The sequence below is a fragment of the Erythrolamprus reginae genome, chromosome 5 (genome assembly GCF_031021105.1).
Source record: "Erythrolamprus reginae isolate rEryReg1 chromosome 5, rEryReg1.hap1, whole genome shotgun sequence".
Lineage (NCBI taxonomy): Eukaryota > Metazoa > Chordata > Lepidosauria > Squamata > Dipsadidae > Erythrolamprus > Erythrolamprus reginae.
Genome location: NC_091954.1, coordinates 73,754,532 through 73,773,485, shown reverse-complemented (window position 1 = coordinate 73,773,485; position 18,954 = coordinate 73,754,532). Strand labels below are relative to the sequence as shown.

General features: G+C 34.6%; 1 protein-coding gene across 1 annotated transcript; it reads right to left on the bottom strand.

Moving 5' to 3' along the window:
• Positions 1–4,552: 4,552 nt before the first annotated feature.
• On the bottom strand, positions 4,553–16,755 carry CLDN18 (claudin 18). Its single transcript, XM_070754044.1, has 5 exons — positions 16,536–16,755; positions 10,268–10,432; positions 8,263–8,374; positions 6,088–6,198; positions 4,553–4,694 (listed from the first exon to the last, which is right to left on the bottom strand). The coding sequence occupies exons 1-5, from the start codon at positions 16,753–16,755 to the stop codon at positions 4,553–4,555; spliced, it is 750 nt and encodes a 249-aa protein (XP_070610145.1).
• Positions 16,756–18,954: the final 2,199 nt, after the last annotated feature.

Below are 18,954 nucleotides of genomic sequence, written 5' to 3'. Positions count from 1 at the left end.
ATGGTAATTCTGTAGTGCTGCATACAATAATGTAAGCATATTATCTCTTTTGTAACATCCTAGTAACTTTGGGAGCACTGTTCATAGTGTAACTGGCTGAGTGCTCAGATTCTCGGTAGGCCACTATTTAGAGCTCCCTAACTGGAAAACAAAACAGTGAAGTATGAGTACAATATTTTACTGTATGTCAAGATACAACAGAAACGTTCTTATTGTTCAACTTGAAATTGTGTCAGCTGCTTCAGATAAAACCTATGAAAACCAAAGCTTGAAAAAACATAACTCTAACTATTATCAACATATTTGTTTTCTCGTGGTATCAAGAATCTTAATATTTTTAATTGATACTACCAAATGCACTCAGATAAACAATGAATGTCATTATTTGGAGTCCCATTATTTGCATTATATAAAGAACATTATAGTAATTTCAATGGAATAAAAGCTCATTTTCTACAGAAGTAGAAAATGCATGACTATAACAACAGTCACATTCATACAGACACACAAAAAAGTACTGATTGTAACTCAGAAAGTAGGAACACTAATATAAACTATTAAAGTAATTTAATAAGCAAGCATTCAATATTTTGAACATACAAAGTGATCTATATAATCAATTTTGTGGAAATAAGTCGATGAGATGTATTCATAAAATAATAATAGGTCCTGTCACTGTAGGTCACTTGATTAAATGACTGCCAACATAAATTCACAGCAAATTATATACCAAACCATTATTGACCAAACCTCAAACCATTTCATGAGGCTAAATACATGAGTTGGAATGAATGTGACCATGCTTTTGAGTCCCTAGATCAGTGATGGGGAACCTTTTTTCTTCGGGTGCCAAAAGAGCATGGACACGCGTTATAGCACATGCGCGAGTGCCCACACCCATAAGTCGATGCCTGAGGAGAGCAAAAACAACTTCTCCCACCCCCTGGAGGCCCTCTGGAGGTCAGAAACGGACTGTTTCCCAACTTCTGGTGGGCCCAGTAGGCTCGTGTTTCACCCTCCCCAGGCTCCAAAGGATCCCCTGGAGCCAAGGTAGGGTAAAAACACCCTCTCCCATCCCCCTGAAGGCTCTCTGAAAGCCAAAAACTCCCTCCTATAGCCTCTGTGTGAGCCAAAAATCAGCTGGACAGCACACACATGCATGTTGGAGCTGAGCTAGGGCAATGGCTCACATGCCAGCAGATATGGCTCCACGTGCCACCTTTATATTTGACCATCACTGCCCTCGATAGTGACTTAAATTTCCTCTTCCTCTTCCTATTTCCTAATCTTTTATAAAAATCAGATATCATGGTTTAAAACAAAATATGCAAATTAACTCAATTTTATAACTGAAGAAGTTGGATTGCTTTGAAATTCCATTGGATAATTTAAAACAAACTATGATTTCTGCTTTGTCTAATATAGTAAGTTAAGAATAAGAGAAAGTGAAATTAAAATACCAGTTACACTAGCTACACAAGATGCAGGAAGAAGAAAAGATGTTACATTAATTAATGTTTGTTAAAAAGCAGTTACATTAATTAGTAGATACTAAAATAGTAGTTCAAAAAGTATGCCTATATTTTTCTACTATAATATATGTGTTGGATAATCTGTAGGTTGTAGAAAATGTTTTATTCCTTCAGTCCAAAATTTTAATAGTTCGGTTAAAAGCACTGCTCTTTCTTCCTGCAGCTTTTGTGGCCATCAAAGATTCACTTGCCTTGTTCTTCTTTGACAAGGTTGAATGTAATGTAGCTCTATGGAGCGACATACTGTAGACCTCTCTCACATCATTCCTTCAAAAATCAGTGCAATGGAATTAATGTTGGACACTCATATTTCTAACTTCTTATGGAAAATACTATAAGAAGTGCTTAGTTTTATGAAAATAATAGAACTGCACAATTTTCAGACAAAGTATCAATTGTAAACAACAGGTGGAAGTCAATATTTTTGGAATTATGGCAATAATGAAGTTTTCATTACTAGGAATTGGAAAGAAAAACAGTAGCATTAACATTTGTCAAATTAATATTTATTAAGATAATATCTATCAAAAGACTAGGTTTTAACTGCTACAATTCTATGCATGTTAAACAACTCACTGAACTCAAAGATTTAATTGTTTTGGTTTTATATTTGACATGCATTTTTATTCTTTGTTATACTAAAAACTACTAGCATTGGAAGATAGTTCATAATCATTAGGAATGAGGGAGAAACATACGTATCTTGAACACAAGAAAGAAAGAAAGAGAGAGAGAGGGAGGGAGGGAGGGAGGGAGGATGGAAGGAAGGAAGGAAGGAAGGAAGGACACATAAAGACTTAATCCAGTTTAAAATTAAGCAATATAAAACAATGTTAAAAAGTGTATATTAGAAAAAACAAACTAACAAAATATATTCTGTTAAAATTTCTTCCAATATTGTGTGGAAAAGGAAAACTGCACTGGAAAATATAAGCATGAATCTCTACGTTTCTAAATGGGTTTCTGCTTATAAACACTTGCAATTTAATTCAAAATAGAAATTTAGGAAAAATAACATACACACATCCAAAATGATACAACTCTAGCAGAGGATTAAAAAATGATCTAATTTTTGAGTTTGCTGCTGTGCATCTGTTGCAGTGATGGCTAAGCTTTTTGCCTTTGGCAATGGCTCCTATGTTGGCAGATAGGGTTCTGCGTGCCATCATGGATCTATAGCAGTGGTGGGTTGCTACTGGTGCGGCAGGAAGCTCCGCATCAGAAGCATCTGCCAGATTGTGCAATTTGTGCACAACCTCTATGGAGTGCCAGTCCTTCAGATGTCGCCATCTTTTTTTAAAAAAAAATGGTCGTTTTTGCTTCCTGCACATACGCAGAAGCAAAATCTCACAAGGGAACGCTCGTGTGTGTGGAATTATGGCAATTTTCTTGCTTCCATGCATGGCGCGGAAACAAAAATTTACCAAAATCTCAGACACACTTACGTCCCCTTGCAAGATTTTGGCACATTTTTGCTTCCTGCGCGTGTGCAAAAGCAAAATCACACTGCATGTGAGAATACTCATGCTGGGTGTTCAATGCAATGGTAGCAGCACCCCTGATGTATAGCATCCTAAACAAGAAGATAAGATGATGCAGTCTAATGTTACATTACTAATACACCGTCAAGACAAAGTGATACTACTGTTGCCATTTGATTTTGTCAGTAGAATTTTCAAGACTGAAATGTAAGAATGACAAGATAGTTGCATAATACAAGATGTGCCATGGCTGAAAGTGTATTCAAAAATTTGCTATAAGTAAGCTATAACAATTGCCATATTTTTATTATATCAGTGCTTTTAAAAGAGTGAATTAAATAAGAAGGAAAACACACTAGGACACAATACCTGCTCAGAGTGCGGCGGCATACAAATCCAAATTAAACTTAACTAAAACTAAATAGAGCAAGGGTATTTCCTTTAGCAATTAATCCTACTTCACATTCATCCTAATTAATTCTACTGTTACATATTATTTTTAGAAATTAAAATAAAATAAAACTTGGGAGCTTTAAAATACATGGACTTCAACATCTGGAATTCCTTAGCCAGCCTGGGACTTCTGTGAGTTGAAGCCCTTACATACCATATTTCTCAGAGTGTAAGACACACCTTTTTCCTCCCTAAAAGAGGAACATTTGGTGCATCTTATACTTTGCATGTAGCTTTTTTCAAAGTTTTTGTTTCCAGCTATAACTAGATACTAATGATCCTCCTGACTTCCAATACCTCTGAAGAAGGTTTTTTCCTAGCCCTTAGTGTTTTAGTCCTGCTTTCATTGCTACTCCCTCTGAAAAAGACTTTTTGAGCCCTAACATGGTGCTAGCGATCTTCCTGGCTTGCTGCATTTTTAAAAAATTCCTACTCCCTTCGAAGCAGTTTTTCCTGTTCTAAGACTTGGCAGGCTTTTTTTCATTCTTATCCCCTCTGAAAAAAGGCTTTTTCAGTCCTAATCAGGGGATAAAATAATTTGCTGAAGCTAAACAAACTAAGGACACTAGCCAGATGAATATCTCGTAGGTAGATTTCCCCCCCCCTATTTTCCTCCCGAAAACTAAGGTGCACCTTATACTCCCGTGCATCTTATATTCCAAAAAATATGCTATTAAAGTTCCTAAAACTTTTAAACTATTAAAAACACTGCTGTAAAGTCTCAAAGCATGAACCTGAAATCGATTCAATATTGTGCACTGCAATGGTGTTCCATTTTCTTACTATATAATTTCACCTATTTAAAATATAGTAAATGGGCAGCATAATGTTTTCAACTCTCTTTGAAAAGGAAATAATTATTGGTGGAAGGAAATAATCAGCTCGTTTCAAGCTTACCATGATATTTACCATCATAAAGCAAACATTAATAAACAACTGGAGAAGAGATTTCCAGCATCATAAAGTCAAATATAAGAAAAGTTCAGAGAGAAAAGAGACATGCCATTAACACTTCACTTAGTTGGACATTTTAAACTCTAAAGTTTTAACAAGTAGATGTGTAGCTATATAGTAACAGGACAATTTCTATACATAGTCATATTTTGAAGGGTAGGACTGTCTTCCTTCATCAGTTTTGACAGTATTATTATCCATTACTGGAGTTTTCTTGGTTTCATAAGCAGCTCCAGATTTATACCCAGCAGACCTGTAGGAGACTGCCTTGTAACTGAAAGAGAAGTAAATCAAGGTGTCATTTAGTGGAAGTGGGAGGTAACAGTCTATCTTAGAATTATACAAACTGTTATTTTCAATATAATTACCTACCCTTTATAAATATCCAGTCTCTACACAATAATATAACATAAATTGCCCTCTCTCGGCTCCAGGGTAAACTATATAGAAATCACAACCAGATAATATAATTCTATTTTATTGCAAACTACTTTGACAGAATCTTGGAAATCTGAAAGTACATTTCTTTCTGCCCATGTCCTTTACAGCAAAGAAACTAGGTAGGATCTCTTATGAGTGTCTTGTCCCACCTACTATCCAGTTACACGCTAAGCTGTCTCTTATCTGTCCATTCCTTGGCCCAGTCTCCCAAGGTCTTTTTTACTTACCATTATACTTGCTCAATCACAGTGAATTAAAACAATTTCAGTATTGTGCACCTATTTAAAACTAGTCAAACAATTATCTCCAGACAACTGAGAGACTCCACACTATGTCACAATTTGTCCCATGCTTATTCATGGGTTTGGACAACAACGCCATTGTCAAGTAGCTACTCACTAATTTTCTCCCAGTGGCCCAAAATAACAGTGTTCAAGCATTAGAAAAAAATAAAAAAGTAAATGAAAAAAGCAAAATGTTCCACACACCAGAATGATAGATAATCAACTAGTCCTAGATAATCAACTGAGTCGCTTTGAGAAGGGTGGCATTGAAGTCTAATTAATAAATAAACTGGAAAATGAGGGGAGAATGTCAATTTGGATCTTTGCAGACTTTACAGGGAATGGGTAGCTCAATCACATAAAAATCAAGCTTTATTACTAAAGAGCTGATCTTATTGTGATATTATTGTGGGAGAAATTTGCAAGCCTGAAACTTCATTTCTGTAAGCAAACTCATAATTCAGCAATAGAGTGTGGGTTTTTTGCATGAATTATATTTGAAAACATATTAATAATCTACTCTTTTCCCCACATTAAATGTGACTTTCTACGAGTTTGAATTACAAGTATTTCTATTAGTACTTTATACTAGTATTAGTATGCTATATAAAAGTATACTTTTAATATAAAAGTTGACCCTTACTGGATATCTATTAAAGAAGTCAACTAGAAGAGAAAAGGTAATATAGAAACAGCTAGTACTGAAACAAATTTATATGCTGTATTTTTTCCAGAACTGTCTTGATTATCTCCTGCTTCTGATTTTAAACTTTGTTTGTTGATTGATATTGCTGACAACTGCTTTTTCTTATCTTCATGTAGAAGTGGCTCATAATTTCTTAAACAATGTAGAATAACTGAAAAGAAACTTCCACAGTTGTTCATCATACAATTCATACGTTCATGTTCATCATACATTCATTTATAGGAATAGGCACTCACCGGGTCTCCTCAGGTACCAGTCCTCGGCAAGCAACACACATCATAATGCCTCCCACAAAGGCCAGGCCTCCAGCAATCCATCCTACAAAGAGAGCAGAACCGAATGTGTATCTGCAAAAAAAAGAGAAAAAGCAGGACTTAATTTTCTGAATAAACTGGGGCAGACTAAATTAGTTCTGGATTAATTCCACTGAAATCAGATGGGCTTAAATCTGGAATGTCGAATTAGCCTCACTAGCTGCAATATGACTAAAGCAGCCTTCCTGACCATTCTATGGTATGCAACTCCCGATTAGCTTGGTTGTGATTCCCAGAAACTTTTATTTTATTTTATTTTATTTTATTTTATTTTATTTTATTTTATTTTATTTTATTTTATTTTATTTTATTTTATTTTATTTTATTTTATTTTATTTTATTTTATTTTATTTTATTTTATTTTATTTTATTTTATTTTATTTTATTTTATTTTATTTTATTTTATTTTATTTTATTTTATTTTATTTTATTTTATTTTATTTTATTTTATTTTATTTTATTTTATTTTATTTTATTTTATTTTATTTATTTTATTTTAGTTTATTTTATTTATTTTATTTTTTAATTTTTTTATTTTTTTATTTTTTTTTTATTTTTTTTTATTTTTTTTTTATTTTTTTATTTTTTTATTTATTTTTTTAATTTTTTTATTATTTTTTATTTTTTTTTATTTATTTTTTTTTATTATTTTTTATTTTATTTTATTTTATTTTATTTTATTTTATTTTATTTTATTTTATTTTATTTTATTTTATTTTATTTTATTTTATTTTATTTTATTTTATTTTATTTTATTTTATTTTATTTTATTTTATTTTATTTTATTTTATTTTATTTTATTTTAGTTTTTTTTATTTTAGTTTAGTTTATTTTATTTTATTTTATTTTATTTTATTTTATTTTAGTTTATTTTAGTTTATTTTAGTTTATTTTATTTTATTATTTTATTTTATTTTATTTTATTTTATTTTATTTTATTTTATTTTATTTTATTTTATTTATTTTATTTTAGTTTATTTTATTTTATTTTATTTTATTTTAGTTTATTTTATTTTATTTTATTTTATTTTATTTTATTTTAGTTTATTTTATTTTATTTTATTTTATTTTATTTTATTTTATTTTATTTTATTTTATTTTAGTTTAGTTTATATTATTTTATTTTAGTTTAGTTTAGTTTAGTTTATTTTAGTTTATTTTAGTTTAGTTTAGTTTATTTTAGTTTATTTTAGTTTAGTTTATTTTATTTTATTTTTTATTTTATTTTATTTTATTTTAGTTTATTTTAGTTTAGTTTATTTTATTTTAGTTTATTTTAGTTTATTTTAGTTTAGTTTATTTTATTTTAGTTAATTTGTTTTGTTTTGTTTTGTTTTGTTTTGTTTTGTTTTGTTTTGTTTTGTTTTGTTTTGTTTTGTTTTGTTTTGTTTTGTTTTAGTTTATTTTATTTTATTTTAGTTTATTTTTTTATTTTATTTCAGTTTATTTTAGTTTATTTATTATTATTTATTATTTATTATTATTTTATTTTATTTTTTTATTTTTTTATTTTTATTATTATTATTTTTTATTTTATTACTGTGGTGCTCCTCAACAAAGTATCCAACACGTTGGGTCTAAAAGCCCATCAAGAGCCAATGTCTGCCCAATGTCTGATTTTTTTCAAATAAGTCCATGTATTTGCCATATGCTAAATATGTCTGTCTGTCTGTCATCTATTTGTTTGTTTGTATATTTACTTATTTATTTATTTAATAAGGCTTTCAAATTCAAGCACTGACTCTGGGCAACATATAAGAGAAACAAAGAAAATGAGGGGGGAAAGTAACCATGCAATGTTAATAAAACCTCAATATAATAAAATACAAAATGATGATCAAAAAGCAGTTTTTGCAAGTCTGGGTCCAAATGCCCAGGGGAAATGTTTTGGCTTAGTAGATGAATTAATTTTGCTTTTGGAATTTCATTTCTCTGATTGTAGTTCTGATTGCAGCTCTTTCCTCTGTTCCTCGAGGTGATTCTCATAGCCCAATACATGGACAGTGAAAAGATTATTAAAATGAGCTTACTATTTCAATGCTGAATTAGGAAAACAGCAGCAACATTCTCCTTCTAAGCATGGTGGACTGAAATTACCTTACTTGGAGTGACTCCATCATTCTTGGCTGGTACATATTAGCTGTTGACATCCAGTAGTCTGTGACAAGCATATTGGCGAAAACAGATACTCCACAGATAGCACAGATACCTATCAAAAAAAGTACAAAAGATCCAATAAGTCTGTAGTTTATCAAAACTTTAAAAGTTGTTTTTTATTTACCATGACATTATAAACAGGACAATATTATGGCCATGCAGCTGGGTGTTGTTGTTTTGCATTTCCACTTACCTTACCAGATTAAAGCTCTATTTTTCCAGAAATATGGTAACACAATTTATTTTTGGTAGGTTTACTTCACTGTAATATTCATGAAGTTTAAGAATATCCTTGCTATGAGTCCTATACTCTGTCCTCAAACCATGGTAATCTATTCCTTGGAAGTAACAGTGATAAATTATCTTCATGCTCTGTTTATGGAGCCCCAGAAGCTCTTACTTATCTACTACTGAATTGGGTACTTATATAGAGACAAACTATAGATCCAATCCAGCAAAGAACATTTTGTTTCAGTTTACAGAACAAGTAAATGAAAAGAGGGTGGGCACACCCATAATTCAATGCCTGGGGAGGGCAAAAACAGCTTTCCACACACCTCCGGAGGCCCTCTGGGGACTGGAAATGGCCTGCTTCCCAACATCTGGTGGGCCCAGTAGGCTAGTGTTTCACCCTCCTCAGGATCCAAAGGCTTCCCTAGAGGTGGGGGAGGATAAAAATGTCCTTCTCCCGTCCCCTGGAGGCTCTCTGGTAGCCAAAAATGCCCTCCCAGAGCCTCTGTGTGAGCCAAAAATCAGCTGGCTGGCACACACATGCACATTGGAGCTGAGCTAGGGCAGCAGCTTGTGTGCCAGCAGATATGTGCCATAGGTTAGCCATCACTGCACTATGCATTGAAATACTATGTAGGAACAAATGCAGGCATCCTTGAATCATATCAGTACCATTACCCTGAGTTTTGCTAGAAACCAAACATTAAATTATTGCTCCCCTCTGATCTGTGTTGGTCAAACTGAACCTAAAATATATCATCCAGCGCTGCCAACCACATTTTGGGAAAGACATTAACAACCAGAGTGTGTTAAAGGGTATCAACTAAAAAGAATTCAAAAAAACATTCAGTCTTCAAGTACTGAAGGGCTATCTTGCACAAGATTGGCAAAATTGTATAGAGTTGTGGGTTTTTTCCCAACAGGAAAAAAATCGAAACAATGGACTTGCATTAAAAAAAGTAAATTTGGGCTGAACATTAAGACATCTTATTTTCTGAGGTGCTGTTCAATTAGGGACAAAAAGTTATTGAAGTGGAGTCTGAATGGTCTTCTATTTTGGCATGCATAATATTCTATTCTTGGAGTCAGCAGGAGATTAAACTAGACAACTCCAAGTCCCTTCCAACTGTTACATCATCTGACATTATCCTGCACTTAGAACATCAGATTTTTATGACAACATGAATATCCTGCAGAAGTAATTTGTTAGTTCTATTCTCAATAAATAATTTTAAACAGCAGGCAAATTGTACAAACTATTGAAATCATTATAAATATGATGAGCAACAATATATGTCATATATTACATGAAATAGTAGGCAACAATCATCTTCATCTCTGAAATCTGCATTTGATGATGGGCTAGGAGTGAATGGAGTTTGAGATGGTGGTGGCTTGGTCGGTATTTGTAGAATCCCCTTTAGCCTCAAATATGAGAATGTGTCTCAGATGTGCTTTTCTGATATTGGCTCTTATAAGACCCATCAGGGATTCATTACTAAAGCTGTAAAAGCTTGTTTGAACTGGATATGAGAAAGGTAGCCTGCTACTGTACGTTTATCAGAACCTTATGCAATTTTTAGTGATTGGGAAGTGGTGGGGATGTGGTCAACCAAGAGTTCTTGACACTTCTAACTTTTTAAAAATGTTCCCCACCTTTTAATTTCAAACATTTCACTAAAAATAGATGGCAACTATATAAACTCTAACTCACCAGATACAATGCACATGACTCCCGCAGCCAAAGTCATGCTTGCCTTGGCAGAATCCTCCATGTTGCCCATCCGTAAACATTTCAGAGAAAAAGTAGCCACCAGGAGACCAAAAGCACCCAGCACAATGCCCACGATCATCAGTGCTCTTACAGCCTGGAGCATCGCTGTCAAAAAGAGGAAAAAATAGTAGAGGGAAACATGGAAGTAAAATGTCTCAAGTTAATGAATACTTAAAAACATTGTTCATAATTCTGTACATAACCATGAAATAATCTAGGTCTCAGCCACAGTTCTTTCATCATAGACTCAGGACTGATAGGAAGTAAGGGGCGTGCATAAGCGCACCACTGTGCCTACCGTCCCTGTCCTATTGTCTTCTTTTGTTACTTTTTATCATTACTTATCTAATGTTTAATATATACAAATTATCACACTATAATTGTTTGACAAATAAATAAATAAATAAATAAATAAATAAATAAATAAAGTAAGTAAGTAAGTAAGTAAGTAAGTAAGTAAGTAAGTAAGTAAGTAAGTAAGTAAGTAAGTAAGTGTTGTGTTTGGGCCTGGGCCAGCCGTTGCTCCCACAGATGGGAGAGACGCGGCACAAAGTGAATGTGAAAGCCTGGCTGACAGCCAGGAAGATGTGGCAGACAGCCAGGAAGATGTGGCAGACAGCCAGGAGGATGAGGCCACTGGGATGCAGGATTCAGCAGACATCCCAGAGGATTTGGCCTGCAGTCCCTCAGACAGTCTTTCCTCCCTGAGTTCTTCTGCAGATCAATATATTGATCTACGTAGCCGAATAGCTAGGCAAAGAAGGGATCACTTTAAGGAGTATTACAAATCATTATAGGAGCACCTGGTCTGGGTGTGGTTCTTATACTGAGGGCTGGGTGTGGTTCCCTTAATGAGGGCTAAAGGGATAAAAGGGAACAAAGGCCAAGGCAAACTGTGGCTGTTTATCTGTGGTGTTTTGTGGTTCCTGCTTCGAAGTTTCTGTGCCGTTGGAGTTTTCAACCCAGCTTTTTCAGACAAGTGGGAGGTGAAAACTCTGGGACTTGCTGTTTGCTTCAAAGATTCAAAAGGACTCCTGAAACGTCATTGCTCATTCCAGGTTGTCTTTGTTTGTTTTTCCCTGTGTTTTTGTATACGGCTGAAGTAAGCCTTGCATTGTTTTTGGACACTAAAAACTGTTTTTGAGTAAGCCATTTTTGTTTATCTAATACAAATTTGCTGATTAGCAGAGCACGTGTGTGTTTGATTTCTTTTCCTTGGACTATTAAGCATTGCCGAGCCAGTCAGGCAGAACAGTAAGTAAGTAAGTAAGTAAGTAAGTAAGTAAGTAAGTAAGTAAGTAAGTAAGTACTGGAGAGAAAGCTGAATGATCAGTCTGCTAACACAAGACGTTAATGGACATTAATAATGAGGGATTTCAAGAAAAAAAGAGTAGATAAATTCAGGAAACCTGTTCACTACTACAGTATAATCTTCAGGGGCCTTTTCTCAACTGCTAGGCTGACAAGCAGGATCTCTGCTGCTTTGAATTATCTGGCAAAGGATTTATTTCTTTAATTAAAAATTCATAAAGCTGCCCACATCACAAAAAGTAACTATAGATATTGTACAGCAAAAAAGTTAAAAAAAATAAACATGTTGTTTATTTTTATTTTTAAAAGCATACACAAGAGACGTGTATCTATAACAGGAGTGTCAAACTCAAAGGCCATAAGCCAAATCCAGCCCAGAGGGTGCTTAAATCTGCTCCACGGGGCTGTTCTGTGAAGGGCTGGCCCCATTTTCAGCTTGAATGGCCTGCTGCAGCCCTCTGCCAGTGAAAACGGAGCTTGGGGGACGGAAGGATTGCACACTAGAAAAATTAACTAAAAGCAAAACAAAACGAAAGGTGAAATGTTTCCCTTTTTTCATTTGAGTAGTGAAAGGGAAAGAGGAAAGACAAAGAAGGGAAGATGGGAAGAGAGAAAGGAAGGGAAAAAAGAAGGAAAGATGGGAAGGAAGAAGGAGAAAAAAGAGAAGGAAAAAGTAGAAAAGGGAGGAAGGAAGGAAGGAGGGAGGGAAGGAAGGAAGGAAGGAAGGAAGGAGGGAGGGAGGGAGAGAAGGAGGGAAGGAGGGAAGGAAGGAAGGAAGTCTATTGGTGTCCTTAGCACTTGACCACCAGACGACAAGGCTCCTCTGGAGAACAAAGGTTTGGTACTTTCCTTTCTCTTGCCTTCCCCTACTGGAGACAATGGATCCTCCAAAGTCTGTATAGGCCATCACAGGTACCTCCAACATATGTGATGTCAAGCTGGCCACACAACCCATTCCCCCAAGGTCAAACACAATCCTAATGCCACTCTCAATGAAAGTGAGTTTGACACCGCTGATGTAGAAGTATCTGAGTATTGATTTCCTGAAAATATTTGGCATAGCCATAATATTCAGCAGCTAGATATTGATCTAGGTTTAAATTTAGGCAATGCAAGTGTAAAAAAGCTAACCTGATCGGTTATTTATTTATTAAATTATTTATTTATTTATTTATTTTACATTAGCTGCACGAATCCCAGCGACCGATCAGGTCCCACAGAGTGGGCCTTCTCCGGGTCCCGTCAACTAAACAATGTCGGTTGGCGGACCCCAGGGGAAGAGCCTTCTCTGTGGCGGCACCGACCCTCTGGAACCAACTCCCCCCGGAGATTAGAACTGCCCCTACTCTTCCTGCCTTCCGTAAACTCCTTAAAACCCACCTTTGCCGTCAGGCATGGGGGAACTGAAACATTTTCCCCTGGGCATGTTTAATTTATATATGGTATGCTTGTGTGTATGTCTGTTAGTATATGGGGTCTTTTAAATCTTTTAATTTTAAAATTGTTAGATTATTTATGATTTGTTTCCACGTGTTTTGAGCCGCCCCGAGTCTTCGGAGAGGGGCGGCATACAAATCTAAGTAATAAATAAAATAAATAAATAAATAAAATAGTGGGACTTCTGGAGCAAATGCCAAATCTCTTTCAGAAAACTTCACATTTATAGCTTCTTTTCCTGTGTATCAGTTTTTTTCTGCACAGTTATATTACGAGCCTGTACGTGTCTCTCTTATCAGTTCTATATTTGCATGTAACCACCTGGACCCTGAAATGTCCCTTGATTTTTGTTATTGCTCTTTTCCAACTTATAGAAGGCATTCAAATTCAAATTCTATTGAAGCCAATTAGTAACCAGTTCAATTCTCAAAAGAAAATGTTCCGCATCTATCTTATATCCATGTCAACCTTAAAATGCTTCTCTCCTCCTAAAAAACCCAAATTATTTGGTGATTGATCATTTATACAGTGTTATATTTGTCTTAATATTTCAGTTGTCCAGGGCTGCAATCTGAAGTGCTATAAAGGCAACAACCAACTTCTCAAATTCTATTGAAGCCAAATTACCAATTAGTAACCAGTTCAATTCTCAAAAGGAAATGTTCCGCATCTAGCAACACATGTGCAGGTATAAATCCAGTAAATATTCCTTCCACGTTTTCAATTTAACAGGTATTTAGCTGTTCTTTTCCTGACCTTGGAAATCTTGCCATTAGTCTCTAATTTGTAAAACCCCTGTCTATTCCTGGCATAGAAATCAAGGGTGCATACCTCATAACTGTCAGCTTTTGTACCATTACTGCTAATATAAAAACTGAAAATATATCTGCCATGTAAAAAGTCTACTGTTTCCATATACAGTACTGGGAAAAAAGCAAAAAAAATCTATGTTTTGTTCATATTCTAACCTGAGTTTGGACTGTTCTGCCCTACTACAGGTATACTCTTGTGTATATTTAATTGAGGGGGAAATCTTATTATAAGTATTGGATCCTACTTCTGTAGAGATGTGTTCAGTAATAAAATTTGTCCAAAAAAGAACTAAAAAAGACAAAAAAGGTTTCCTGGTATATTCTGTTAATCACTAGATGAGCCACATATTTATGTGCTACTTTTTCAAAATTATATTGTGTACATTGTTTGTTATGGACAAAAATTAGTTCAGTTTGGGTCGATTTCCTTTCTTCTTTTCCATTGCTTCAGCAATGATTCCGCCTCCGATCTGATCTAACTATAGTTCATAAAATCATATGCCAAAATGTTCTTCCTGTTAATGACTACTTCACCTTCAGCCACAGCAATACAAGAGCACGTATTAGATTCAAACTAAATGTAAACCTCTCTAAATTTAACTGCAGAAAATACGACTTCAGCAATAGAATGATCAATGCCTGGAGTGCACTACCGTACTCTGTAGTTTCATCCCCCAAACCCCAAAAACTTTAAACCTTAGATTGTCTACAGTTGACCTTTCCCCGTTTCTAAGAGGTCTGTAAGGGGTGTGCATAAGCGCACCATTGTGCCTACTGTCCCTGTCCTACTGTCCTATTGTCCTTTTTTATCGTTATTTTTTACTTATATTTATACAAACTACCATCCTACATATGTTTGACAAATAAATAAATAAATAAAAATAGATAGATACGTAGGTAGATGGATAGATAGATTTAAAAAATGATTCAATGTTTTAAAATGAATAGAAGGCCAGAGTTAGATTTCCATAGCTTGGAAATGTTGAAAAGGTGACTCTAGTAAATCTGGAAGGCATATTTATCAAAAACTCATATTATTCCTAGTCTACCTGTTATGAAAGATCTTCACTATTAATTTATTTGTACTTTCCACCAAGACTCAAAGAAAAAAAATCACTTGCTAAAAATAACTTTTAACTTCTTAATGCCTTAATACAACAATACAATTTCCTTTTAATGATTATTGTAATAAATATTATAAGATTAAACACTTGATAAAATTGTTACTTTTTACATGAGATTACATAAGAAACAAACTATGTTTTATACAGATTGTATAGTTGTTTGATAACTATGATTTAGAAGTAAACTTGGAACCAAAATGATGTAAAACTTCAATACTGCATATATTGATATTTCCTCTCTGCTACTTTGAAACTCATTTTGTGGCACCAAAACGTAATATTTTGTGTATTGTTATTAGAAAGGGCTGTGATGAATTTCAGAATTATTGTTTATAGAAAGGTTTTCTGCAAAACAACTTATTACATCTCAAAATTTATTTTTTAAAAAAGAATATACATTTGTTAGAAAATTAAATCACTAACTTTAAGATGAATAGCATCTCAGTCTAGCTCAGAACTACTTTATTCATCATACTCCTACCCAATGATTCCAAATATACAATATTTTCTGATAATGAAACAAACACATCTAGCAAAATAATAAATAAATAAACAAACAAACAAGCAAACAAACAAATAAATAAATGCTCTTAGAAATATAAACAGTTAATAAATACAAAACTAAAACCAAATCAAGGTTTTACCCATTTTGTTAGCACTTAAATAAAACCATTAGAATATTTTCTGTAAATTAGATTTGTAATTTCAATCTCAAATTCAAATTCCTAACATGATATATGAAAATACATACATTCATAATGAATACCATCCACTGAGGATACTATAAAAATCTAGAACAATAAAAAAGAACAAAGAGATATGCAACGATAGGAAGGGAAAAAAAACATGCCAGACAAAACAAAAATTTGAACATACTAGTTTTCTGTTTCATTGAGCTTTTTCTAAAAGTTTATCTATCTCAGAGTTTTTTTATAATGTGCAAGTTATTTGTACAACTCAAATGTTAGATCAAGGGGTTTTTTTTTATAGAACTGCTGTGTGTGTATCTAACTTCCATCAAGTACATATCTTCATGAATTAGGCACAACATTAATACCATAGGAAATTCTAATAAAAATTGAGAAGTTTTAAACAATTAAAATGACATTATTTTGTTTTCTAAAATTTTAAGGCCAGCAATCTACTTTTCATAGTGAAAAATATCAACTGCCAGGGAGGGGGGGGGGGGGGAGTTGATACCTTTTACTCAGAGAAGTAGGTAATAAATAAGTATATCTTAAATTAGTCTTAACAGAACAAATAAACATACTCAGAAAGAAAGCTAACAACTTTAAACCAATTCTGATTATTATTTTTCTTTGTAATAATAACAAGGTTTAAACATTAGCATTTTCTATGTGCTAATTTTTTGATGATAACAATACCCATAGAAGTACATATACCTTACTTACTATAGCCAATATAATACCCATTTATATAGGCAAGCTGTTTAAAATATTGCATTTGCCAGATTATTTTAAAAAAATTACTTTTATTTTATAGCTATGGTAGCTTTGGCCATACCTGGAAGCCCAAGAATTGTAAAATAAGGCCGACACTCAGTAAGACCCGAACTCTGACTCACACAAGTCCTCCAAAGGCCTTGATATTGGTATAAAGATGTCACTGGGTTATTGTATAAATCCTGGGTGCTCCATGGATCCATCGCTGTGGACACAATACAGCCCGCAAACCCAAGGGCTGCGACACCAAAACCCATCACTTGGCAAATTGTGGTAGACATATTTCCTTCTGCTACCAAGCTTAAGGTAATGCCAAAGTCCCTTTCACTGCACTAGCAAATTGTGGTTGTGGCAGCTCTTATCAAATGGTTTCCATTAATAAGTTTTGTTTGCTCAACCTGTTTTTACAAGATAAAGCAGTTTCACTCCTGGTGAATGTGTCTCAGGCTGGTGGCATTAGAGTAGAAACCAGAACTTTTCTTCCTAGTTTGCCCAATAGTCCATCTAGATCAACTTTCTCTGATAGTGTTTTGTAGATTCATCATACATGCACATATTGAATTGTTTTGTTGAGCTTTGCACACACATATATAAATCCAATGCATCATGAATTAGATTATTATGAAAAAAGAGATAACAACAATATATTTATGCTAATTTTCATCATAATGATCTTTCTCAATAATGTTATTAAAACCTAGTTTTGTTTTGTTTTATTTTTATAAAGCGCTGTAAATTAACATTATTCTCATGTTATTAATTAAGCAAAGTATAATTCTTCATTTACAAATCTTTTTAGTGTTTAGAATAGAAAGCACTTTCTGTTAAATACTGTGCATTTTGATATTCTTTATATAAACGACCTTAGTTGTAAGAAAAATTTAGGGCCTGTACATTCAGAAACCATTTTAAATCTTTAAATTTGTAAACCTCTATTTTCAAAAATCAGGCCACTGCATTCTCTTTGCTGATGATGTTCAACTATTTAACACCACCGACAATACTTCTACCTCAGTGATGGGCTATCAAAAATTTTACTACCACACACTCCGTGGCTTGCATTGGCTACCGATCAGTTTCCGATCACAATTCAAAGTGTTGGTCATGACCTTTAAAGCCCTACATGGCATTGGACCAGATTACTTCCGGAACCGCCTGCTACCGCACAAATCCCAGCGACCGATTAGGTCCCACAGAGTTGGCCTTCTCCAGGTCCCGTCGACTACACAATGTCGTTTGGCAGGCCCCAGGGAAAGAGCCTTCTCTGTGGCGGCCCCGGCCCTCTGGAACCAACTCCCCCCGGAGATTAGAATTGCCCCCACTCTCCCTGTCTTTTGTAAACTACTCAAGACTCACTTATACTGCCAGGCATGGGGGAGTTGAGATATTCCTTCCCCCTAGGCCATTACAAGTTATGCATGGTATGTTTGTGTGTATGTTTGTTTTTATAATAAGGTGTTTTAGTTGTTTTTATTATTGGATTGTTCATGTTGTTTTATCATTGTTGTTAGCCGCCCCGAGTCTACGGAGAGGGGCGGCCTACAAATCCAATAAATTATTATTATTATTATTATTTTGTTTCAACATCTTTCAGTGCAAATTGGGTGCTCTGGGGTGGAGCTCCAAATTTTGCTACCAGAACTGCATTCCTGACCGTTCCCATAGGACCCCACCACTATTCTACCTTCAAAAAGACCTAGACCCATGATGACGAACCTATGGCACATGTGCCACAAATGGCACGTGGAACCCAGTGGGCAGGCAAGCTCACTTAAGGAGTGCATGAGTGAATCAGCAAGTTGATTTTCAGGCCTTCTGAATCTACTGGGAATTAGGAAACAGACTGTTTCCAAGCTCTAGAGCCTTTCAAGTTGGGAAACAGGCCATTTCTGGCTTCCGGAGGGTCTCCGGGAGGGGGGGATGGAGAAGGCCATTTTCATCCTACAAAGGATCCTAGAATGGCTCTGAAGCCTGGGGACAGCAAAAAACAGGCATGCCTCACTCTGTCAAGGACCTTGGAGTACTCTTTTCTAATGACCAAAGTGCTAGAACCCATTGTAACAACATTGCCAAAAAGGCACTAAGGAGCGGGGAGGGGGTCATGCATGCATGCACAGGGGGCGTATTGAATTATGGGTGTGAGATGCCCCCCCCCCCCCCGTACTCCCCGTAATCCCTCCCTTTTGGCACGTGAACCAAAAAATATTTGCCATCACTGACCTAGACCTTGTATCACAATGGCCTGATAACTGGCAACTTCAAATCTCAACCAATAAATGCTCTGTCTTACATATTGGCAAAAAGAATCAGAACAAACCTGGAGGACACAACATTGTAGAATACCCTCACTCTGTCAAGGACCTTGGAGTACTCATTTCTAATGACCTAAGTGCTAGAGGCATTGTAACAACCTTTGAAGAGTGTTCGGAAACTTCAGATCGTGCAGAATGCAGCTGCGACAGCAATCATGGGCTTCCCTA